Source organism: Oncorhynchus nerka, linkage group LG12, assembly GCF_034236695.1.
Source record: "Oncorhynchus nerka isolate Pitt River linkage group LG12, Oner_Uvic_2.0, whole genome shotgun sequence".
NCBI classification, from domain to species: Eukaryota; Metazoa; Chordata; class Actinopteri; order Salmoniformes; family Salmonidae; genus Oncorhynchus; species Oncorhynchus nerka.
In genome coordinates this window covers 18,745,465-18,772,336 of record NC_088407.1, presented here as the reverse complement: position 1 = coordinate 18,772,336, position 26,872 = coordinate 18,745,465, and the positions used below count along the sequence as shown (strand labels likewise).

The 26,872-nt window shown below is 42.3% G+C and overlaps 1 protein-coding gene across 1 annotated transcript in view; it reads right to left on the bottom strand.

The window, feature by feature from the left end:
* Window positions 1-26,872, bottom strand: part of LOC115136164 (uncharacterized) — a 61,515-nt gene that overhangs the window by 12,547 nt on the left and 22,096 nt on the right. The window contains exon 5 of the mRNA XM_065024980.1: window positions 24,257-24,259. Within this exon, the coding sequence (XP_064881052.1) occupies window positions 24,257-24,259 (3 nt within the window). The remainder of the gene's footprint in view (window positions 1-24,256; window positions 24,260-26,872) is intronic.

Sequence of the window (26,872 nt, the reverse complement as noted above, 5' to 3'; positions counted from 1 at the left end):
AGACTGTCAAAAGAGACAATTTGCAGACTATGCATATAGATCATTAAAATTGATGGACTGTTGATCAATAGTATGAGAAAATACTGCTTATGTTATATAGCTGGTCAACAGATATGGACTGTGAATATAACTTGTTAGTTATATTTGAACTGTGACCCTTGACCTCTGCTCAAGTACTACTTTACAGAAGAGGATTTTCTAGGTCCAGTGCATACGGACTGTTGAAGAAGACAATGTTGGTAATGTTGGGACAACATTTATTTTGTCGGGGAGAGTGTGACAGGTTAAAGGAAATATTCATAGCCTGTTATACATTAAAAAGTATTAGTAAGTTCATAGTATGTGGGGATCTTAAAACATCTAAGGTTAAAAAGATGCATTCAGTATTAGTTGATAGAGATTGATAACGTTCATATAATTGTGTTAAAGTTCAAATCTGTCAAAGGGTACGAATTGTGAGAGTAATGTGTAAACGTTATATTGATTACTTTATTTTGTAGTGCCTAAAAGTGTTAATCTGTGATCTACGAAATGTTCTTAATCTATGAGCCGGAGATCGATTGCTCTGGTCTCCACCCATATTCCTGGGGAAAATCGCGGTCTTTTCTCATTGAACTATACGTTGAATTGAGAATACAACACCGTATCACTGTCGTGATTATTTCTCCCCTGTTTTCAGGTACTTTATTGATGATAAAAATAGTAATTTAAATGTTATAACTTGCTAACATGTCAAGAGTGTTTTAAAGTGTGTTTTAGTAACGTCTTGAGGAAGTTAGAGTTAAGTTTGAAGAGAGTAATATTAGCCCTGCTCGGTTGAAGTGAAGAATAGCATCGTACTGAGAGTAGCTGCCATTTTATGGATTGTGAATGAACATGCACGTTGTTAATAAGATATTTTGCTGTGTTATTTGTATAATGGGTTTTCTGTTGTTTTGTAATGTGTTACTTTTGTGAAATGATTGAACTATACGTTGAATTGAGAATACAACACCGTATCACTGTCGTGATTATTTCTCCCCTGTTTTCAGGGGCGTAACACGTGCAGCTCTCTTTTATTTTCAACTCCACCACTATCACATATCTACAGTACTAAATCCATGTGTATGTATAGTGCGTATGTTATCATTTGTGTGTGTGTGTGTCTGTGCCAATGTTTGTGTCTCTTCACAGTCCCCGCTGTTCCATAATAAGGTGTTTTTTTAATCTGTTTATTAAATCTAATTTTACTGCTTGCATCAGTTACTTGATGTGGAATAGAGTTCCATGTAGTCATGGCTCTATGTAGTACTGTGTGCCTCCCATAGGCTGTTCTGGACTTTGGGACTGTGAAGAGAACTCTTGTGGGGTATGCATGAGTGTCCGAGCTGTGTGCCAGTAGTTTAGACCGACAGCTCGGTGAATTCAACATGTCAATACCTCTCATAAATAAAAGTAGTGTTGAAGTCAATCTCTCCTCCACTTTCAGCCAGGAGAGATTGACATGCATATCATTCATATAGCTCACTCTGGTGTACATCCAAGTACCAGCCGTGCTGCCCTGTTCTGAGCCAATTGCAATTTCCCTAAGTCATTTTGTGGCACCTGACCACACGACTGAACAGTAGTCAAGGTGCGACAAAACTAGGGCCTGTAGGACCTGCCTTGTTGATAGTGTTGTTAAGAAGGCAGAGCATCGCTTTATTATAGACAAACTTCTCCCCATTTTAGCTACTGTTGTATCAATATGTTTTGACCATGACAGTTTACAATCTAGTGTTACTCCAAGCAGCTTGCTCAACTTGCTCAATTTCCACAATATTTATTACAAGACTTAGTTGAGGTTTTGGGGTTTAGTGACATTAACTGAATGAAAGTTATTACTAGGCCTAGCTTCTGTCACAGCGGACAATGCTTGTACTTCATGCATTGATTAGTTGATTTATTTACTTATTCATTCATGTTTTCATTTATTATTTTTTAATGTATTGCTTCTGTCACAGTGGCCAATACTGATACTTCGTTCATTGATTTAGATCGTTTGTTTTGTCTGTCTGTCTTTTTTGTGTGATTGTTTTTGTGTCTCTGTCTGCTTTATTAAAAATGCATTTACCTATTTGCACCGTGACCCTCAGAAAGAGTAGGAAAATCCCTGTAAAGCCACAATAAGCATATGAATGATTAGTCATAATTAGTCAATGTGAATGCGCTATATGACAAGTTCTCTAACGTGCTATAAGGTAATGCTATTCATTAAAGATCTTTGACTTAGAGATGGAAGGGTTGGGGTCGATTCAATTTCTGTAAATCAGGAAGCACACTGAAATTCAAATTATTTGTTAAACTCTGAGTGGTTGTTTTGGGCCCTGTACATGAAAATAGGAAGTGACACATCATTTGAAAACTACAGGCTTTGTCTTTTTGGAAATGGAACTAAAATCTTACTGCTGACAATGTCATAAGAATCTCTTAGAGTTGAACTTCATTGGAATACGGTTCACGTTCTGATTTGACAGGAACTGAAATAGAATTGACCCTAACCCATGTAGGGATTTAGTTCTCACCAGAGACAGGGACAGTTCTCCTACTCCACTCCATGGATCTGGGATGTAGCAACATATTCATCAGTCAATATGAATTAATAACATTAAACATTTCCCCCTTTTAATTATCAGTTAATATGATCTATTTCTGGATATCCAACACCTGAAATTTGCTGTAGAATGTGGATGTACTATTCTTGTCCTTTTCAGCATTTCCATGTCACACATACCACAACAACAATAACCTTTCATTAATGTGATAATAACCCATTTTCTTTACTTATATATTATCATCATTCTTTATTATAGCCAAGGTTTTGAATAATAAAACAGTATATCCAAACATAAGATTAACATACCTGTATTGACAGGGCTATCTTGTCCTTTGCTGAATCCCTCACTCCTCTCCTCCTTCTCAGTGTGTGTGATGGATTCTTCTTACTCTCTTTTCTCTCTCTCTCTGTCTGGCAAACATGCAAACCTGGGTCATGTTCATTAGTGAACACAACAGAAAAAATGTAGCAACTTTTTGCAACTGAAAACAAAAATGTGTGTTTGTGATTGGAAAATATCAGATAGTCCCTCACTCCTTGTTACAATGTGTTTTCTTCCGTTTGGTGCCTTATGAACACAACCCTCTATTAGCCAAAGTTGGGGAGGTTAAGGTGAGGTGTATTTGGTTAGCAGTGAGCTGTAGCCCACCACCCTGTGTGTGTTTGCCAGGGTGTGTGTGTGTGGTGTTGTTTCCTGGGGATTTGTTTAACAGTCATCCAGATAACCTCATCCTTTCCCTGAGGTGTCAATAGTTACACAACTTCAGCCTTTTCCGTCCCTGATGGAAACTGTTTGAATCTGATGGAAACAGTGGATGCTCCTCAGAAGAGGAAGTGGAGGACCATCCTCCTTGGTGAATTTTATACAAATTTAAACGGTGTAACATTTTTAAAGTGATCTTTTTTAGATACAACTAGTATATTAAATATAATTACATGTCACCAAACAATAGATTAAAACACACTAGTTTGCAAAGAAGGTCTACATTAGCCTCAACAGCACTCTGTAGGGTTGCACCATTGTGTAGCCAGAAGACAGCTAGCTTCCGTCCTCCTCTGGGTACATTGACGTCAATACAAAACCTAGGAGGCTCATGGTTCTCACCCTCTTCCATAGACTTACACAGTAATTATGACAACATCTGGAGGACGTCCTCCAGCCTATCTGAGCTCTTGCAGCATGAACTGACATGTTGTCCACCCAATCAAAGGATCAGAGAATTAATCTAGTACTGAATGCATAAGATACAGCTAGCTAGCACTGCAGTGCATAAAATGTGGTGAGTAGTTGACTCAAAGAGAGAGAAAGACAATAAATCAAATCAAATCAAATCAAATCAAATTTTATTTGTCACATACACATGGTTAGCAGATGTTAATGCGAGTGTAGCGAAATGCTTGTGCTTCTAGTTCCGACAATGCAGTGATAACCAACAAGTAATCTAACTAACAATTCCAAAACTACTGTCTTATACACAGTGTAAGGGGATAAGGAATATGTACATAAGGATATATGAATGAGTGATGGTACAGAGCAGCATACAGTAGATGGTATCGAGTACAGTATATACATATGAGATGAGTATGTAGACAAAGTAAACAAAGTGGCATAGTTAAAGTGGCTAGTGACATAAGAATGCAGTCGATGATCTAGAGTACAGTATATACATATGCATATGAGATGAATAATGTAGGGTAAGTAACATTATATAAGGTAGCATTGTTTAAAGTGGCTAGTGATATATTTACATCATTTCCCATTATTAAAGTGGCTGGAGTTGGGTCAGTGTCAATGACAGTGTGTTGGCAGCAGCCACTCAATGTTAGTGGTGGCTGTTTAACAGTCTGATGGCCTTGAGATAGAAGCTGTTTTTCAGTCTCTCGGTCCCAGCTTTGATGCACCTGTACTGACCTCGCCTTCTGGATGATAGCGGGGTGAACAGGCAGTGGTTCGGGTGGTTGATGTCCTTGATGATCTTTATGGCCTTCCTGTAACATCGGGTGGTGTAGGTGTCCTGGAGGGCAGGTAGTTTGCCCCCGGTGATGCGTTGTGCAGACCTCACTACCCTCTGGAGAGCCTTACGGTTGAGGGCGGAGCAGTTGCCGTACCAGGCGGTGATACAGCCCGCCAGGATGCTCTCGATTGTGCATCTGTAGAAGTTTGTGAGTGCTTTTGGTGACAAGCCGAATTTCTTCAGCCTCCTGAGGTTGAAGAGGCGCTGCTGCGCCTTCTTCACGACGCTGTCAGTGTGAGTGGACCAATTCAGTTTGTCTGTGATGTGTATGCCGAGGAACTTAAAACTTGCTACCCTCTCCACTACTGATCCATCGATGTGGATAGGGGGTGTTCCCTCTGCTGTTTCCTGAAGTCCACAATCATCTCCTTAGTTTTGTTGACGTTGAGTGTGAGGTTATTTTCCTGACACCACACTCCGAGGGCCCTCACCTCCTCCCTGTAGGCCGTCTCGTCGTTGTTGGTAATCAAGCCTACCACTGTTGTGTCGTCCGCAAACTTGATGATTGAGTTGGAGCGTGCGTGGCCACGCAGTCGTGGGTGAACAGGGAGTACAGGAGAGGGCTCAGAACGCACCCTTGTGGGGCCCCGTGTTGAGGATCAGCGGGGAGGAGATGTTGTTGCCTACCCTCACCACCTGGGGGCGGCCCGTCAGGAAGTCCAGAACCCAGTTGCACAGGGCGGGGTCGAGACCCAGGGTCTCGAGCTTGATGACGAGCTTGGAGGGTACTATGGTGTTGAATGCCGAGCTGTAGTCGATGAACAGCATTCTCACATAGGTATTCCTCTTGTCCAGGTGGGTTAGGGCAGTGTGGTTGAGATTGCATCGTCTGTGGACCTATTTGGGCGGTAAGCAAATTGGAGTGGGTCTAGGGTGTCAGGTAGGGTGGAGGTGATATGGTCCTTGACTAGTCTCTCAAAGCACTTCATGATGACGGAAGTGAGTGCTACGGGGCGGTAGTCGTTTAGCTCAGTTACCTTAGCTTTCTTGGGAACAGGAACAATGGTGGCCCTCTTGAAGCATGTGGGAACAGCAGACTGGTATAGGGATTGATTGAATATGTCCGTAAACACACCGGCCAGCTGGTCTGCGCATGCTCTGAGGGCGCGGCTGGGGATGCCGTCTGGGCCTGCAGCCTTGCGAGGGTTAACACCTTTAAATGTCTTATTCACCTCGGCTGCAGTGAAGGAGAGACCGCATGTTTTCGTTGCAGGCCGTGTCAGTGGCAATGTATTGTCCTCAAAGCGGGCAAAAAGTTATTTAGTCTGCCTGGGAGCAAGACATCCTGGTCCGTGACTGGGCTGGGTTTCTTCTTGTAGTCCGTGATTGACTGTAGACCCTGCCACATGCCTCTTGTGTCTGAGCCATTGAATTGAGATTCCACTTTGTCTCTGTACTGACGCTTAGCTTGTTTAATAGCCTTGCGGAGGAATAGCTGCATTGTTTATATTCGGACATATTACCAGACACCTTGCCCTGATTAAAAGCAGTGGTTCGCGCTTTCAGTTTCACGCGAATGCTGCCATCAATCCACGGTTTCTGGTTTGGGAATGTTTTTATCGTTGCTATGGGAACGACATCTTTGACGCACGTTCTAATGAACTCGCACACCGAATCAGCGTATTCGTCAATATTTCCATCTGACGCAATACGAAACATGTCCCAGTCCACGTGATGGAAGCAGTCTTGGAGTGTGGAGTCAGCTTGGTCTGACCAGCGTTGGACAGACCTCAGCGTGGGAGCCTCTTGTTTTAGTTTCTGCCTGTAGGCAGGGATCAGCAAAATGGAGTCGTGGTCAGCTTTTCCGAAAGGGGGGCGGGGCAGGGCCTTATATGCGTCGCGGAAGTTAGAGTAACAATGATCCAAGGTTTTACCACCCCTGGTTGCGCAATCGATATGCTGGTAAAATTTAGGGAGTCTTGTTTTCAGATTAGCTTTGTTAAAATCCCCAGCTACAATGAATGCAGCCTCCGGATAAATGGTTTCCAGTTTGCAAAGAGTTAAATAAAGTTTGTTCAGAGCCATCGATGTGTCTGCTTGGGGGGGGATATATACGGCTGTGATTATAATCGAGGAGAATTCTCTTGGAAGATAATGCGGTCTACATTTGATTGTGAGGAATTCTAAATCAGGTGAACAGAAGGATTTGAGTTCCTGTATGTTTCCCTCATCACACCATGTCTCGTTAGTCATGAGGCATACGCCCCCGCCACTCTTCTTACCAGAAAGATGTTTGTTTCTGTCGGCGCGATGCGTGGAGAAACCCGTTGGCTGCACCGCGTCGGATAGCGTCTTCCCAGTAAGCCATGTTTCTGTGAAGCAGAGAACGTTGCAGTCTCTGATGTCCCTCTGGAATGCTACCCTTGCTCGGATTTCGTCAACCTTGTTGTCAAGAGACTGGACATTGGCAAGAAGAATGCTGGGGAGTGGTGCGCGATGTGCCCTTTTTCGGAGTCTGACCAGAACACCGCCTCGTTTCCCTCTTTTTCGGAGTCGTTTCCTTGGGTCGCTGCATGCGATCCATTCCGTTGTCCTGTTTGTAAGGCAGAACACCGGATCCGCGTCGCGGAAAACATATTCTTGGTCGTACTGATGGTGAGTTGGCGCTGATCTTATATTCAGTAGTTCTTCTCGACTGTATGTAATGAAACCTAAGATGACCTGGGGTACTAATGTAAGAAATAACACGTAAAAAAACAAAAAACTGCATAGTTTCCTAGGAACGCGAAGCGAGGCGGCCATCTCAGTCGGCGCCGGAAGTTGTTGGTTCGGGTGGTTGAACAGTTTTGAACAAATTAAAGTAAACTCACCCCATTCCGTACAAATGTGCGTAACCGCGACATTCAAATGAAGCTACAAAGAAAACTAATGGGACTGTAGCGATTGTGTTGACTTCAAAATCGGGGGTGTGAACTAGGTTTCTATTCAAGCGTTGATCGACATGGTAATCGCTCTATAGTATTGGAGAAAAGTTGAAAAGATGGACCCTCCGTTACATCTAAACGTGTCATGTCGTAACGTACAGCACTCATAAAGCTACTATTTATGTCTTACAATCTCTCTCCACCAGGTGTAGCACTTCTCTCATCCTTTAAAAACAAGAAATGGACAGTGACGGGGGTAAGAGGGGATACCTGGTCATGTTTTGCGTCATCATTGCATGCCATCATCATTCTCAAAGCCACTGTTTACTTCTAAGATCACTTTAGCACCGCCCTAAAAACCTGATTCAAATTCGTAAAAAAAACATTCAAATAGGTATGTAATGACACATTATATAAACTCTTTATAGTGTTTTATTTACATTTTAGAGGCGATAAGCTGATAAATTGGACAGATGGAGTGAAAAAAATAATAATTCCCTCGGTCTCACTACCACGCATTAGTTTCGCTTCCCCACCCGCCATTTTTAAAAAGACCCGACGGGGCTCTCATTGCCTGCTTGAATTATGCAGAAACGGGCAGCGTTTAGGTCATGTAATAGATTCTGTTGGAAAGGGGAGAAATTGTGCTTTACACTGGTATTGACATTACAGTTGATCTGGAAGTATTACGTTTTTATAGCCGCTAAAATAAGGGCGATGTTTACGTGAGTTTACGTTAATGTATTACAAAATGAAGGAGAAGCAAGAGAGAGAGATTTTTTTCACTTTCAGATACTTGGCTAGTTTACCTGGCTAGTTTAGCCTACTGAAACACCCTGCTCAACGAGAGGGATGCTATGTTAGCTAGCTGGCTATGACTAGCAACACTGTTACGGAGTCTAGTTGATAGGTAATCGACTATTCGGACTGTTCCCCAGACTCCACGTGTAGTTGATTTGTACAATGCACAACCAAGGCTATTGAACTTGACATTGGTGTCTGTCTTTATTCCTTTATCCAACACATCATACTGAAACAAACACTGGAACTCTTCCAATTTTTATTTATTTATTAAAAACTTTATTTAACTAGGCAAGTGAGTTACTTACGCGTTAGTTCTGTTAGCTATGCTGACTATGACGTTACTTTAGCTAATATGGTGACAAGGATGTAGGCTGTGTGTAGCAGTTTGGTTTGGAAAAGTGTTTTCGTCTGGTCACATACAGCTGATGTGTTGTGCATTGAAGTCCACAAGCGAACGGACAAGGTGAGAGGAGGAGAGCGCATAGAAGGAATACATTGTGGCTGCTATAAAGGTGAACTGTGTTTACGCATGATCAGGGGTGTATTCATTCCACCGATTCTGTTGAAAAAAAGTTTCTTAAACGGAACAAAATGGGGATAAACATACATTAATTTGTCCAATAGCAACTCTCTTTTGCAACTGTTGGACTAATGATTACACACTATATCAGTTATATGTTGTATGTGTCAAACTGCTTTGCTTTATATTGGCCAGGACGCAATTGTAAATGAGAACTTGTTCTCAACTTGCCTACCTGATTAAATAAAGGTGAAATAAATAAATAAAATATGCAAGCAATATTGTGCAAGGCGGTATTGAATGTCACTGTCTGTCCATGTGTCACTGTCTGCCCCCTCAAATTTGTCTCTCGATCTTTGTGCACCTGCATTGTAAACTTTCATTCATAGGTTAAGTTGTAGCAACTTCGTTATGGGTATAAGGAAAATTTGAGTATCATGTAGTAAGTAGCCTGAACCCATTGCTGTTCCATTGAACTGGATGAATGGGATATGAATGAGATTCATCCAATATGCTGTAATAGAAATTAGGCCATGTTCATGTGATTTTTTTTGTCCTCCCTCATCATACACGACATTGACCGCAGCTATATAGAATCAGTGTGAATCTGATGGAAACTGTGAAATTCTGATGGTAATTGTATGAATTTGATTGAAACTGTAAATCTGACAGAAACTGTGTAAATCTGACAGAAACTGTCAATCTGATGGAAACTGTTTGAATCTGGAAACTGTGGAAATCTGACGGAAACTGTGAATATGTTGGATACTGTTTGAATCTATTGGGTCATTCTTGAGTTCTGGTGTTAAACTGTCCCTTGACTTTGGCACCATGTATAAGAAAAAAGAAAAAAACATGACAAATAATACAATTCCTGTTTAATTTAACTGTTTTTTCCCCTCTCCGTTTTGTGTCATTTGTGTAATTGGTGTAATGCATTCAGAATAACTAATTACAAATATATACAAGGACGTTGAGCATTCTCTCCAGTGGCAAACTGTTATCGGGGGAGGGGTCTAGATTCAAGACAATTATTAGCTAATCAAGCTCTTTTAGTATTTCATACATTTGAGGATTCCATTGATCATTTGTTGTCTAAATCCAGTGACACTTGTTGTTACTGTAACTAATTGAAGGGAAATAAGATTTTGAGCATAATTATTAATCATGACACTTTAGACAATAATTGTTTTATGATTGATTTCAGAAAACCCTTCTTTACCTGAAATGTCTCATTGGTGATACTGCTGCTACTGGTGGCACAATGTTATCATAATGGTAAAGCATTTTCCATGTCATTTAAGCTAGGATTTTAGTTGATTTAGAATGGAGGTAAAAAGTTACATTTCTAAATGCCTAATTGCCACCGTAACTCAAGAATAACCCTTTTGGAAACTGTGAATCTGATGGAAACTATGTGAATCTGTTGGAAATTAAATATGTCATTGTAAATATTCAAATACCAGAAATAAAGCCAAAAGCTGAAATGAGTCGTTTCTACTTTAACAATAATGCAGCTTTTTTATTTGTTTCCATTCCCCTCCCAAGTCTGCTCTCTATTTCAGTTTCCTCCTTACCTCCTAATTGTTTTAACTTATATATTATCATCATTCTTTATTATAATATTAGCCAAGGTTATGGAACAATATAAATAAACATATATTGTACCTGTACTGAGAGGGTTATCTTGTCCTTCGCTTGAATCCCTCGCTCCTCTCCTCCGTCTCAGTGTGCGTGATGGATCTTCTTGCTCTTTTTTTCCTCCCTCTGTCTGGCAAACATGCAAATCTGGGTCATGTTCATTAGGACACACAAAATAAATAAAACAACTTTTTCCAACAGGAAACAAAAATGATTATTTGTTATTGGATAAGGTCACTCACTGTTTCAATCTGTTTTCTTTCCATTGTTTCCTTATGAATACAACCCTGTATTATCCAATCAATGGGAAGGTAAGGTGAGGTTTCTTTGGTTACCAGTGGTCCGTAGCCCACCATCCCATGTGTGTGTGTGCGTGCGTGTATGTGTGGTGTTTCCCGGGGGGATTTGGTTAGCAGTCATCCATAGAACCTCATGTACTACCTGAGGTGAAATATGTAAACTGTGGTTTATTTAACATCAGTGCTTTTACTCAGAATACATCTCACTTTAAAGAATTACAATCAATTAATATATTTCTCAAATGTATAATAATGTATATTCAACTTTGAAGTTGTATTTTTATTAAACCTACTATCAAACCTGAACTGGTGACATACACTTGTTAAAGACAAAACCAAACAGAAAAATCCATTATAATTAAGTTATACATGTTTTCTCCCAGTAAGAAAGAATAACATATTCTACTATTTGTTAAATCTATTCAGTTTAATCTAAAACTATTTTGTCTCCCTGGTCTTGGTGCTGGGGTCTCACATGTCCATAACCCACAAGTGTGTGTGTGTTTTTATTTAACTAGGCAAGTCAGTTAATAATTCTTATTCACAATGACAATGACTAGGAACAGTGCTGCCTTGTTCAGGGGCAGAACGACAGATTGTTACCTAATCAGCTCAGGGATTCGATCTAGCAACCTTTCGGTTACTGGCCCAACGCTCGGTCGACCGATTATGATTTTTTTTTTATGCCGACACCGATTTATTGGAGGACCAAAAAAAAAGCTGATACCGATTAATCGGCAGATTTTAATTTATTTGTAATAATGACAATTACAACAATACTGAAATAACACTTATTTTAACTTAATATAATACACATTTTAAAAAATCAATTTAGCCTCAAATAAATAATGAAACATGTTCAATTTGGTTTAAATAATGCAAAAACAAAGTGTTGGAGAAGTAAAAGTGCAAATGTGCCATGTAAAAAAGCTAACATTTGAGTTCCTTGCTCAGAACATTAGAACATATGAAAGTTGGTGGTTCCTTTTAACATGAGACTTCAATATTCCAAGGTAAGAGGTTTTAGGTTGTAGTTAATATAGTATTTATAGGACTATTTCTCTCTATACCATTTGTATTTCATATACCTTTGACAAATAGATGTTCTTATACGCACTATAGTATTGCCAGTGTAACAGTATATCTTCCATCCCTCTCCTCGCCCCTACCTGGGCTCGAACCAGGAACACATCGACAACAGCCACACTCGAAGCAGCGTTACCCATCGCTCCACAAAAGCCGCGGCCCTTGCAGAGAAAGAGGAATAACTACTCCAAGTCTCAGAGCGAGTGACGTTTGAAACCCTATTTGCACGCACCCCGCTAACTAGTGAGCCATTTCACATCAGTTACACCAGCCATTAGGCTGATAGGCTTGAAGTCATAAACAGCGCTGTGCTTGTGAAGAGCTGCTGGCAAAACGCACAAAAGTGCTGTTTGAATGAATGCTTACGAGCCTGCTGCTGCCTACCATTGCTCAGTCAGACTGCTCTATCAAATCATAGACTTAATTATAACATAACACACAGGAATTACGAGACTTTGGTCATTTAATATGGTCGAATCCAGAAACTATCGTTTACAAAACAAAACGTTTATTATTTCAGTGAAATACGGAACCGTTCGGTATTTTATTTAACGGGTGGCATCCCTAAGTCTAAATATTCTTGTTACATTGCACAACCTTCAATGTTATGTCATAATTACGTAAAATTCTGGCAAATTAGTTCGCAATGAGCCAGGCTGCCCAAACTGTTGCATATACCCTGACTCTGCGTGCAATGAACGCAAGAGAAGTGACACAATTTCACCTGCTTAATATTGCCTGCTAACTTGGATTTCTTTTAGCTAAATATGCAGGTTTAAAAATATATACTTCTCTGTTTTGATTTTAAGAAATGCATTGGTGTTTATGGTTAGGTACAGTCGTCCAACGATTGTGCTTTTTTCGCAAATGCGCTTTTGTTAAATCATCCCCCAGCGTTGCATATGCACACGCATATGGACATGCTAAATAAACTAGTAATATCATCAACCATGTGTAGTTAACGAGTGATTATGATTGATTGTTTTTTATAAGATAAGTTTAATGCTAGCTAGCAACTTACCTTGGCTTCTACTGCATTCGCTGACAAGGTGAAAATCTGTCGTTCTGCCCCTGAACAAGGCAGTTAACCCACCGTTCCTAGGCCGCCATTGAAAATAAGAATGTGTTCTTAACTGACTTGCGAGGTTAAATAAATAAAGGTATAAAAAAATATATATTGAAAAAAATCTGCAAAATCATTGCCCAAAAATACCGATTTCCAATTGTTATGAAAACTGATTGTTATAATCGGCCATTCCGATTAATCGGTCAACCTCTAATTTACAAGCTGACAGCTGAGATTTAAATTTACAATAAGCATAGTATAAACATGAATTGGGTATGGTTTGTGTTATGGGGTTTTAGGTAGCTTGAGGACCACAGAGTACCTTCCAAACCATGTTATCAATTTAATATACCCCTCTTCTCTTCTGACCTTTTCTTTCTGTGAAACTCAGGTTATCTGGAGTCATTCCACAGTGGCATACTGAAACGGGTTATCTGATACCCCAGGGAACTCTCAAAGGGTGATAGGCCGTGGCATAACAGGGAAGGGTGTTGCGGGCGTATTCAACCAACACAAGCTGCTGGCTCCAGGTGGTGGGGTTGGCGGATACCAGGCAGCACAGAGTAGTTTCTAGGTCCTGGTTGGCTCGCTCCAACTGGCCGTTGGATTGGGGGTGGAACCTGGAGGACAGGCTGGCCAACGACCCAATGAGGGTGCAGAACGCCTTCCAGAACCGGGACGAGAACTGAGGACCCCGGTCGGAGACCATGTCTACTGTTAGTCCATGGATCCGGAAGAAGTGGGAGGCTTTGGAAATCCGATATTCCACAGTCAGGATGACGGTGTTGCCAACAGACTGGGTCCAGGGAGATGTGCAGTGACGAATGCAGAGACATCAGGAAGCATTGTCGCACAAAAGCCAGGGTCCAACGGGAGCCCGGGTGGCAGGCAAGCCTGGAGGGATGGGCTCACTCCAGGAACGAGGAGTGGCCCACCCCAGGAATGAACATTTGGATATCTGGGTCCCCGCTGGGGTTCGGCTCGGAATGCTGAGCCTCACGAACCTGATTCCCTATTCCCCAGCTGAGTGCCGTCACAAGGCACGAGGTAAGAAGGATGGTCTCAGATTCCGGGGTAGTGTCCGTGGGGCTATAGCGGCATGACAGCACATCCGGCTTGACATTCTTGGATCCTAGCCGGTATGAGAGGGAGAAGTTGAACCGGGTGAACAGCAGGGCACACCTAGCTTGCTTGGAATTGAGGCACTTGGCGGTGCAGAGATTTTCCAGTTTCTTGTGGTCAGTCCACACAATGAAAGGATGTTCCACCCCCTCCAGCCAGTGCCTCCACTCCTCCAATGCCATCTTCACCGCGAGAAGCTCACAATTCCCCACATTGTAACTTCTCTCCGTGGCGTTGAGGCGGTGGGAGAAGAAGGCGTAGGGATGTAACTTGAGGTCCAGGGCAGACCGCTGGGTCAGGGCAACCCCCACTCCGACATCGGAAGCATCAGCCTCCACCATGAACTGACGGGATGGGTCAGGATGAATCAAGATGGAAGGTGTCGTGAAGCGGTGTTTGAGATCCCGGAATGTCTGGTTAGCAGCTGGGGATCATGTGAACGGAACCTTGGGAGAGGTAAGTGCAGACAAGGGGGATGCCAGGGTGCTGTAGCCCTGGATAAAGCAGTGATAAAATTTGGCGAATCCCAGGAAACATTGCAGCTGTACTCTGGACGTAGGATGGGGCCAATGGAGCACATGTTCTTGGGTGGAGCGGGAGAAGACGAGGCTGTCATCGAGGTAGAGGAAGACAAAACTGTTCAACATATTGCAGACAACATCATTAACCAGAGCCTGGAACACAGCAGGGGCATTGGTAAGGCCAAATGGCATGACCAGATACTCATAGTGACCGCTGACCGTGTTGAATGCAGTCTTCCACTTGTCCCCTTCCCATATCCGCACCAGGTGGTAGGCGTACCATAGGTCCAGCTTGAAGAACACGGTGGTCCCCTGGAGCGGCTCATAGGCCAAGAAGATGAGAGGTAGCAGGTAGTGGTTCTTCATAATTATCAATTATGTCGTTGAGACCCCGGTGATTGATGCACGGGTGCAGGGTTTTGTCCGCCAGGGGAGGCAGAAGGACGGATGCAGCCTGCTTCATGGGAGTCCTCAATGTAGGTCTCCATTGTCTTGGTCTCCGGACCCGACAGAGAGTACAGTCGTCCCCAGGGCAGAGTGGTGCCTGGGAGAAGATTAATCCCACAGTCATATGGTCGGTGCGACGGCAGAGAAGTGGCCCGAGCCTTACTGAACACCTCTGGAGGTCCTGGTACACCGCGGGAATGGCGAAGAGGTCCAGGGCAACTTCCGAGCCCCCAGGAAGACGTCCTGGGGCAGGCTGCACTGACTTCAGCCAATGGGTGTGGCAGAACGAGCTCCAGACCATGATGGCATGTCAGTCTTCAGAGGCTCTCGGGGAACTCAGGTAGCCTTGTGTTCTTTTGGCAAATGAGCCGTCTGAGACTTCCGGGATACCTCGGAGGCGAGGTGGAATCCTTGGACTGGTGAGTGAAATCCAATCTCCTCTCCTTCCATTGTTCCCGTAGTCGCCCATTGAAATGGTTAGTGAGTCGAGATCCGCTGGTAGTTCCCGGGCTGCAGCATCGTCCTTTACTCAAAAATGAGGAAACACTGAGATAGAAAAGCCTGGCAGGTTCCGAAATCTCCAGCATAGCGCTCCAGAGGTGGTAAGCTGGGTTCTCGGGACACTGGGGTAGGCTGGGAGATTATGGGTGTGATCCTGCTGCCAAGTGGGAATCTGCAGAATTGCTCCAACATGGTATCGAACGCCTCATCCTGTCAGGGTATGAAGTCCCTCCATAGGACCTTGAAGTAACTCCTTGTGTCTTCCAAGGGTGGCTCCTTGCAGGGAGACATTATTGTGGAGCTGGTCTGAGTCTGCTGGGTCAGACATGGCCAGTTTGTCCTAAGGGTCGACCGATTAATCAGAATGGCCGATTAATTAGGGCCGGTTTCAAGTTTTCATAACAATCGGTAATCAGCATTTTTGGACACCGATCATGGCCGATTACATTGCACTCAACGAGGAGACTGCGTGGCAGGCTGACTACCTGTTATGCGAGTGCAGCAAGGAGCCAAGGTAAGGTGCTAGCTAGCATTAAACGTATCTTCTAAAAAACAATCAATCTTAACATAATCACTAGTTAACTACACATGGTTGATGATATTACTAGTTTATCTAGCTTGTCCTGTGTTACGGATACAAGTATCCTGTGAGTGTATCCTGTGTGTGTGTGTTTCTTTTCTCTCCTTCTCCCCTCACAGGTGAAAATCATCACTCCCCAATCAGTCACCAATCCAATCATCAATCAGAAGACACACCTCCTCCTGTTTCCTACCCAATCACAGTTCATTTCCCTTGGTTTAAAAACCCCATCAGTTGTTTGCTCTAGAGCTCAATCTCTCTGTAAATGCCATGTCTGTAGGTCTCTGTGTTTCACTCTCTCTTTGTGTATTAACCTCTCTTTTGTTTGAGCACCTCCATAGTACTTTGTCATCACCTGTGAGTATTGTTTTTGGTTATGGTGTTTGTGTTTGATTGCTGGTGGGAAAAGGGGAAACCAAGACAAGTCGCCCATGGGCATACACTACCCGTAGGTAGACTTTGTTAAATACACTAGTTAGAACTGGGCGGACCACCCACTGTATTTTTGGTTAGTTAGTTAGCTGTTGTTAAAGTAGGCTAGTCTAGCTTAGGGGTGTTTTTGAATACTTATTGTTTCTTTCCTTGGGTCCAGCTCAGCCCCTTTTCCTGCTCCCCTCATTACCGTGTGTTTATTAATAAACCCTGAGTTTGACGGTAGATTTCAGTAGTCGTGGTTATTTCGTTCTCACTTTTACTTTGTCACAATTATAATTTGCATGAGTTATGTTATGGGTCTCGCTACCATCCCCCCTAGACTGTCGGGCCAAAAGGGATTCGTAACATCCTGCGTTGCATATAATCGATGCGGTGCCTGTTAATTTTTCATTGAATCATAGCCTACTTCGCCAAACGTGTGATTTAACAAGCTGTCGTTGCAATGTGTAACTAACCATAAACATCAACGCCTTTCTTAAAATCAATACACAAGTATATATTTTTAAACCTGCATATTTAGTTAATATGCCTGCTAAAATGAATTTCGTCTAACTAGGGAAATTGTGTCACTTCTCTTGCATTCTGTGCAACAGACTCAGGGTATATGCAGCAGTTTGGGCCGCCTGGCTCATTGCGAACTGTGAAGACAGCCAACTTTACCAAACGGGGGATGATTTAACAAAAGCGCATTTGCGAAAAAAGCAGAATCATTGCATAAATGTACCTAACCATAAACATCAATGCCTTTCTTAAAATCAATACACAGAAGTACATATTTTTAATCCTGCATATTTAGTGAAAAAAAAAATGTTAGCAGGCAATATTAAACAAGGGAAATTGTGTCACTTCTCTTGCGTTCATTGCACGCAGAGTCAGGGTATAGTTTGGGCCACCTGGCTCGATGTCAACTAATTTGCCAGAATTTTACGTAATTATGACATAACATTGAAGGTTGTGCAATGTAACAGGAATATTTAGACTTATGGATGCCACCGGTTAGATAAAATACGGAAAGAATAAACATTTTGTTTTCGAAAATACGGAAAGAATAAACGTTTTGTTTTTCGAAATTATAATTTCCGGATTTTACCATATTAATGACCTAATCGTGCGTTTGCCAGCAGCTCTTGGCAATGCTTCAAGCATTGCGCTGTTTATGACTTCAAGCCTATCAACTCCCGAGGTTAGGCCTGTGTAACCGATGTGAAATGGCTAGCTAGTTAGCGGGGTGAGCGCTAATAGCATTTCATACGTCACTCGCTCTGAGACATGGAGTAGTTGTTCCCCTTGCTCTGCAAGAGCCGCGGCTTTTGTGGAACGATGGGTAACGATGCTTTGAGTGTGGCTGTTGTCGATGTGTTCCTGGTTCGAGCCCAGGTAGGGGCGAGGAGAGGGACGGAAGCTATACTGTTACACTGGCAATACTAAAGTCCCAATAAGAACATCCAATAGTCAAAGGTATATGAAATACAAATGGTATAGAGAGAAATAGTCCTATAATTCCTATAATAAACTCAACCTAAAATTTCTTACATTGGAATATTGAAGACTCATGTCTGAAGGAACCACCAGCTTTCATATGTTCTCATGTTCTGAGCAAGGAACTCAAACATGAGCTTTTTTACATGGCACATATTGCACTTTTACTTTCTTCTCCAACACTTTGTTTTTGCATTATGTCACGAACCGGCTCAAAGCCCGTAACAAAGGGAGACAACGTGGAGATAATGAGTAGCAAAATATGTATTTATTACCTAAAGCAACTAAGTATAATAGACAATGGTGTGTGTAATCAGTAATCAGTAGTGTAAGTGAGTGTTTTGCATGCATGAATGTGATAATGCAGGGTGATGAAAGGTGCCAAAGCAAACAAACAAACGGCCACCAAGAACCACAACACAATCTACAGAGGGTGTCTGCATGGAGAGAGTCTCCTCCATGAATGGGGAAGTGGTGTATTTATCCTGGGAGACACCGGGCCCAGGTGTTTACCATGTAGCTGACAACCCTCCCAACTCCGCCCACCAGCATCCTAATAAGGAAATAACAGAGAGAATACGGCAGACAGAGTGGGAGGGTCGTCACATCCCCCCCCATAAAACCGGGGACCAACAAGGACCCCGGAACAAAATACCAGCCTCTAAGTTCCAAATTGACACAGCTTCTGCGCCACAAATTTATGAGGGTTTACGTGTTCACACTTACAATTTGCCCCAGCCAACCTCCTCCCCAGACCTCAGCGACCTTCACACAGGAAGCAACATTTAAGAGGAAAGAAGAAAACAAGACCAGGAGGGAGCAGACAGGACAGAGAGAACATGACAATACGAAACAATGGTCAGTCACGTAAACATTAGGAACAGGGCGCACGAGAGAGCGCATCAGCAATCACGTTTTCAGTCCCCGGATGTGCCTCACATCGAGATGGAATGATTGTAAAAATAAACACCATCGCATTATCCTCTGGTTTGGACACATCATGGACCTCAAAAAAGTGAGGGGGTTATGGTCGGTGTAGACCACAATAGGTACTACCCCCGACCCGACATACACTTCGAAGTGTTGTAGTGCCCAAATTAATGCTAGCGCTTCCTTTTCAATAACCGAATAGTTCAACTGATAATCGTTAAACTTTTTGGAAAAAAAACGAACAGGCCTCTCAATCCCAGACACATCTGCTTGCAGCAAAACTGCACCTGCCCCCACATGACTAGCATCCACCTGCAAGGTAAATGACAAATCCATGCGAGGAGCAGCCAGCACTGGAGTTGAGGTAAGCAACCTCTTTGCCTCTTCAAAAGCGTGTTGACAACGAGTAGACCAAACATAAACAGCCTTAGCTTTCAGCATATCTGTCAAGGGAGCGACCACAGTAGAGAAGTTATTATCTTCTTCTTTTGGCTGATACCGTTGTTTCCTTGGGTTCTTGTCGTGCTAGATCTGTGCATGAGGAGGAAGATGTTCCTGGTCCTGACGATTGTATATTGCAGGGTAGATTGAAAAATTCAGAAACACTGGATATTTTAGACAGTCTTCTCACTCACCTACCTGTTGATGGGCGGAAAGAGATAGTTGGTCTGATTCAGAGATTTCCAGGTTTGTTTTCTGATACACCTACACGTACAAACTTAATAGAACATGATATTGACATTGGAGGTGCTGACCCCATTCGTCAGCGCTTCTATAAATTTTCTTCAGAGAAACTACGTTGTCTGGATGCTGAGGTCAAGTACATGCTGGAGAGTAAGATAGCAGAGCCTTCTTTCTCCAGTTGGGCTTCTCCCTGTATCTTGGTCAGTAAACCGGATGGAACAAACCGTTTTTGTACGGACTACCGTAAGGTAAACAGTGTCACAAAGCCAGATTCATTTCCTCTTCCTCGGATGGAGGACTGTGTTGATCAAGTCGGTGCAGCTAAGTTTGTGAGCAAATTTGACCTGTTAAAAGGCTATTGGCAGGTGCCACTGACGAGTAGGGCACGTGAAATCTCTGCCTTTATTACACCCTTTGGTCTGTACTCGTATTCAGTTATGAGTTTCGGTCTGCGCAATGCACCTGCCACTTTTCAGCGACTTATGAACAGGGTTGTCGCCGGTCTGACCGGGTGCGCTGTTTATTTGGACGATGTAGTGATCTATGCAGATACTTGGGAAGAACATCTGTCCCGTATTCAAGCCTTGTTCGAACGTCTGGCTGCGGGTCGCCTCACAATCAATCTGGCAAAATGTGAGTTTGCTCAGGCGACCGTTACATACCTTGGAAAAATGGTTGGGCAGGGTGAAGTGCGTCCTGTTCGGGCTAAAGTGGTGGCTATTGATGCTTTTCCACCACCAACTACTAAAAAGGAACTGATGCGTTTCTTGGGCATGATTGGTTATTACCGTAGTAATAATCTATCTGAACGCCCCCACTCTTTCCGAATACGGGGTTCTGCAAAGACACTTTTGTGAGTCAACACATACTCGTCTGCCAAAACTGCAGCTTCAGCAACATTCTTTACTTTCTGTTCATTAATATACGTGGCAATACGATCAGGAATTGTGTCCTTAAATTGCTCTAACATAATCAGATCACACAGCCCTTGGAAAGTCACAACTGCAGAGGCGGAACACCAGCGATTAAACTGTAAAGACAACTGTCGCGCAAACTCAACATGAGTCTGGTTATCATCCCTTTTTAAAGTTCTAAATCGTTGGCGGTAAGCCTCAGGGACCAATTCATAAATCTGTAACACAGCTGTTTTAACTTTATCATAACTGGCACTATCGTGTACACTAAGAGCTGAATATGCTTCCTGCGCTTTACCAGTCAGCACACACTGCAACATTAAAGTGCGGTCAGAATCAGGCCAACTCCTAGCGTTAGCAACCCGCTCAAACAACGAAAAGAATGTCTCGGGGTCCCTTTCATTAAACCGAGGCAATAACCGTAAGTTCCCAACAATATCAAATGTCTCTGGGGCACGACCAAAAGCGGAACTACCCCTAGGTAAATCTGGGTCACCTTCCCAAAACAAACTCTCCCCTGAGATCTTTCCTTCCCTAACCAACTCTATACGTTCTTGTTGCAATTTGATTTTAGCACGCTCCATATCTTGTTTAAATGCCAATTCCTTTTCATATTTTACACGATCATGCTCTAGCTTCTCACGATCATGCTGCCGATCATGCTCTCTCTTCTCACGATCATGCTCCAGCTGTAACAAAAGCAGTTCTTTCTGCTGTTCAAAAAGAAGGCTACTAGGACTAACCGATGGAATGTCCATTGTAACGTTATGGGGAGACGACAAATCCTCAGCAGAGGCTGGCCCAGTGGTAACTTCTAGAATACCACTCTCCATCAGATTGGCCTTCAATATCAACCTAATAGAATTCTTTAGACGTTTATCACTAATCTCAACCTTGTAGTGTTCCGCGACCTTCAACAGCTGTTCTTTAGTACCTAAATCTAACAATTCCTCTGATGGAGAGCGAATGAACTTATCTACATAAGACGCCATAATCACACAAAAAAAAAAAAATTCTGGCTCTTCCCTTCTGCTGAGCACACCAGACCACAACCCGAGAATTGACAATCACCCTGAGTACCACAGAAGAGAGATGAGATACGGAGCTTCCCCAAAACCTACAATAACTCAACCCTAGTCTTCGTGCAGATTTGCGGTGGGAATTTACGCACTGTAGCCGCTGGCAAGAAATAGAACTCCCCAGCATGCTGGCAAATTCCACCAAGCCACGGATGTGCCCCCGAGACAACTGCTCAGTCCACAGACACCACACAAAAATAACAAACATTAACCATGCCCAACATATTCCAAAAAATGAAACACGTCGCTAAACCTATCAGGGGAAAAAGGCTATAGCTCCGGGTAGCAAGTTCCACTACCCTACCCAAATCTCCCACCGAGGTACACAGCAGATTACTCACCTCAGACTGATGTCCCAACAGAAAGTAGAACAAGAGTTCAGGCTAGGCAGGGCCTGGAAACTAACCATTATAGTCTCTCCAACACAGCACACAAACCAAACAACAAAAGGCAACCCAAACACGTACCTCCACGGTCTCCCAAACCAATAGTTCAAAAATCCCGGACGAGCCCCCACTTGTCACGAACCGGCTCAAAGCCCGTAACAAAGGGAGACAACGTGGAGATAATGAGTAGCAAAATATGTATTTATTACCTAAAGCAACTAAGTATAATAGACAATGGTGTGTGTAATCAGTAATCAGTAGTGTAAGTGAGTGTTTTGCATGCATGAATGTGATAATGCAGGGTGATGAAAGGTGCCAAAGCAAACAAACAAACAAACAAACAAACAAACGGCCACCAAGAACCACAACACAATCTACAGAGGGTGTCTGCATGGAGAGAGTCTCCTCCATGAATGGGGAAGTGGTGTATTTATCCTGGGAGACACCGGGCCCAGGTGTTTCCCATGTAGCTGACGACCCTCCCAACTCCGCCCACCAGCATCCTAATAAGGAAATAACAGAGAGAATACGGCAGACAGAGTAGGAGGGTCGTCACAATTATTTAAACCAAATTGAACATGTTTCATTATTTATTTGAGGCTAAATTGATTTGATGTATTATATTAAGTTAAAATAAAAGTGTTCATTAAGTATTGTTGTAATTGTCATTTACAACTAAATAAATACCATTTTAAATCAGCCGATTAATCGGTATCTGCTTTTTTTGGTCCTCCAATAATCGGTATCGGCGTTGAAAAATCATCAATCGGTCGACCTCGAGTCCTATCAGGTTTCAGATATGACCCAAATGCAGACAGTGTCGACTAAACAAACGTTTATTTCTAGTACAGGAGCAGGCAAACGACAGGTCAAAGGCAGGCAGAGGTCAGCAATCCAGAGAGGGTGCAAAAGGTCCAGAATGGCAGGCAGTCAGGGCAGGCAGGGGTCAATAATCCATTGAGGTGGGGCAAGGTATAGAATGGCAGGCAGGCTCAGGGTCAGGGCAGGCAGAACGGTCAAAACCATAGAAGAACTAGAAAATAGGAGCAAGAACAGACAGGAGCAGGGGAACAAACGCTGGTAGGTTTCACGAAACAAAACACACTGGCAACAGACAAACAGAACACAGGTATAAACACACAGGGGATAATGGGGAAGATGGGCGACACCTGGAGGGGGTTGGAGACAAGCACAAAGACACGTGAAACAGATCAGTGTGTGACAGTCTCAGCTTCCCCAGCCCACCATTGCCAGTGTACCGAAGCCGGATAAAGGACTATGGCTACGTTTACACAGGCAGCCCAATTTTATGATCATTTTTTCACTAATTGGTCATTTGACCAATGGAGCGAAAACCTAGTTGTCAGGCAGAGGTCACATGCAGCCCAATTATATTCATTTTTTCACTAATTTGTCTTTTGACCAATTAGTTCCGATAAAGAGCTGATGTGATTAAGACCAATTAGTGGAAAAAATATCAGCACTGGTCTGGTCTACCTGTGTAATTGCAGCCAGTGTGGCACAGGATAAGACAGTGTTTCACAAACTCGACCCTGGGGACCCCAGGACATAAGACCATGTAGGACAGGGTCTCCAACCCTGTTCCTGAAGAGCTACCCTCCTGTAGGTTTTCGCTCCAACCCCAGTTGTAACTAACCAGGTTCAGTTTATCAACCAGCTAATTATTAGAATCAGATGTGAAAGATTAGGGTTGGAGTGAAAACATTCAGGATGGTAGAGCTCCAGGAACAGTGTTGGAGAGCCTTGATGTAGAACCAATATGAAATATGTTTGGATATGTTCTATCACTCTTAGAAATGTGTCAGCCCGTATGGATTCACAGAATATATGTATGTGTAAACTGTACATGGCTCTGTAAAATCAAACAGATGCTAAACATTCAGATTGACAAATGAACAAACTAAAATACAGGACAATGCACATTATTTAATGCTAACTCAAGAGAACTGGGTATTGAACAACAATGTTAAATGGTAAAAGTAACATACAAAAAACATTTATGTACAATGTAGTACATTCCTGTCCGAGTGTGTCTCAGGTGTAGAGACAGACAAGTGCAGAGAACTGTATCTAATGTGATTTACCCAAAGGTTTTTGCTGACATCTTGTCTTTTTCAAGTCTTCTCTCATTGATCGAGACAGGTGGGTGTCCACCCCAAAGTGCTGCATGTCATGATGACTGAGACCTGTCTCGATCACGATGTCAGCGCACGTATTGTTGGATTACTTTATGGAGCAAAAAAAGTATTTAATTTCATAATGGAGCATTTTCTAAAATCAAACTGACCCCCTGCAACTGGACACAGACCTTTTATGAGACTCCTGTTTCTCCAAATCGAGGATGAAGACCGCATCGCTAAGGTTGGTAGAACATGCTGTGCTACACCAAACAGTACCTATACTGTATATTCCAGTAATCTGGTGTAACCATCTGTAGCTAAAATAACTGGTGATCAGCAGATGATGGGAGAGGTGGTCATTATGAAATTGTAATTCCAAAGGAACATGCAGTAAGTTCAGGGAATACTTGTAATGTTGTGGGAGGAGTGTGATGCTCAAACTGCCGTTCAGGTCCTGATGAGTCATCTGCTTGAAATCGAGCATAATGTCTAATCCCTTGAGAGGGATACAGTTCACGGGATACAGTTCTGCTACAATGACGCATGTAAAGGCCTTCTGTTTCTGTATCTCGAATACAATTCAGGATGATGCCCAGGTACCACACGATATCGTCTGGAAAACCAAAAAACAAACAAAATGATACTCTATTGTGCAGTTTGAACAACAGTTGAACCGTGCCAGCATAACTTCAACATTAGGGTAGACTAGTTGAACATGCATACATGGGCACAGGCACAGAGATTACACTTAGAACAATATCTAGCCTAATAGAAAGAAATGGGGCATAACCCTCAACCTTTGCAGTGACCAGACCATACAAATGAGCCTAGGTAGGTAGGCAGACAGTATCTACCTACAGCCATGTCCATCAAGCATGCTTAGGCAAATATGTTTTATAGTACAATCAGCTTCAGTTTTACAGATTTACAACAGTAAATTGTTGTACTATTGATTCACCTCACTGTTTGCTAGTAAACTTAGCTAGCCTGCTTGCTGGATATCCAATACTTGTAATTTACATCTGTTTGGAATCCTGTTTGGAATCCTGTTTTGCGTCATGCCTATAGTTTTGTGATTGAAATGCATCCAAAGTCATAATCATAACCAATGTCAACCCTCGTCAATTATGTTACATAGGTATCTAGTAAAATGCTTTACAGTTGCTGATGTGATACGTTCGCTAACAAGTTACAAATGCGAGGCCAATGACAAGCATACCCATAACATGATTCAGCCACCACTATGCTTGAAAATATGGAGTGGTACTCAGTGATGTTATATTTGGAGCAAATCGAACACAACTCTTTGTATTCAGGACATAAAGTGAATTTCTTTGCCACAATTTTTGCTGTTTTACTTTAGTGCCTTACTGCAAATATGATGTATGTTCTGGAATATTAATGTTCTGTACTGGCTTCCTTCTTTTCACTCTGTCATTTAGGTTAATATTGTGGAGTAACTACAATGTTGTTGAGCCATCCTCAGTTTTCTCCTATCACAGGAAGGAAACCACTCAGGGATTTTATCACGAGGCCAATGGTGACAATAAAACAGTTACAGTGTTTAATCACTGTAACTGTTTTATTGTCACCATTGGCCTCGTGATAAAATCCCTGAGTGGTTTCCTTCCTCTCCGGCATCTGAGTTAGTTAGGAAGGATGCCTGCATTTTTTCCGTAATTGGTTGTATTGATAACCATCAAGTGTAATTAATAACCATACTCAAAGGGATATTCAAAATAATGTTAACCCATTTTTGCATGGCAGTGGACAAACTCCCTGGTCTTTGTGGTTGAATCTGTTAAGCACAATTTTACTCGTGAACTTATTTAGGCTAGCCATAACAAAGAGGTTATGCCTCCTCCCCAGCCATGTCAAGGGGACAAAATATGGCCCTCTAATCAATTTCTGTTTTTCATGGACTCTTGGAAGATTTTGCCCTATTGGGGACATAAATAGATTCAAATAAACAAACTCCTCTACTATGTTGACAACAATAGTAAGAAATGGATAACTTGCTAAAATATTTTCAAAATAACTTTATTTATTTTTTGAAAGAGAAAGTTTGAAATGGGCATGGTGTAATTAACTCAACAACCTTAAACACAGATTTAAGTTGAGATTTCTTAAATGAACCAGAAAATCAAAAGTTATATCTGGTGTTTTGTCAAAGTTAGCTGGCTAACTGAGTCAGGTTACCACGCTAGGGGTGAGATTATTTAGTTCAAGTTATTATTTGGGGGCAGATGTACATATTAGTTTTCTTGGACATGGTGTGAGAAAGAACACTTCAGTATCACAGTAGTTATGGTCTATCCTGGCCCTTATGAGTGAATATCAGTTGAAATTCAGTAATGAATGAGTGAATATCCATTGAAATACAGTAATGAATGAGTGAATATCAGTTGAAATACAGTAATGAATGAGTGAATATCAGTTGAAATACAGTAATGAATGAGTGAATATCCATTGAAATACAGTAATGAATGAGTGAATATCCATTGAAATACAGTAATGAATGAGTGAATATCAGTTGAAATACAGTAATGAATGAGTGAATATCTGTTGAAATACAGTAATGAATGAGTGAATATCTGTTGAAATACAGTAATGAATGTGTGAATATCCATTGTAATACAGCAGGTACATTCCAAGAGCAGACGATACACTGTGATATTTCTCAGGTTATTGCATTTATTTATATTCTATAAAATGTTCATACATTAACTTACATTATTTCCCAACTCTGTCTCAATGTTTTAACAGGGGAGTACATCAATTTG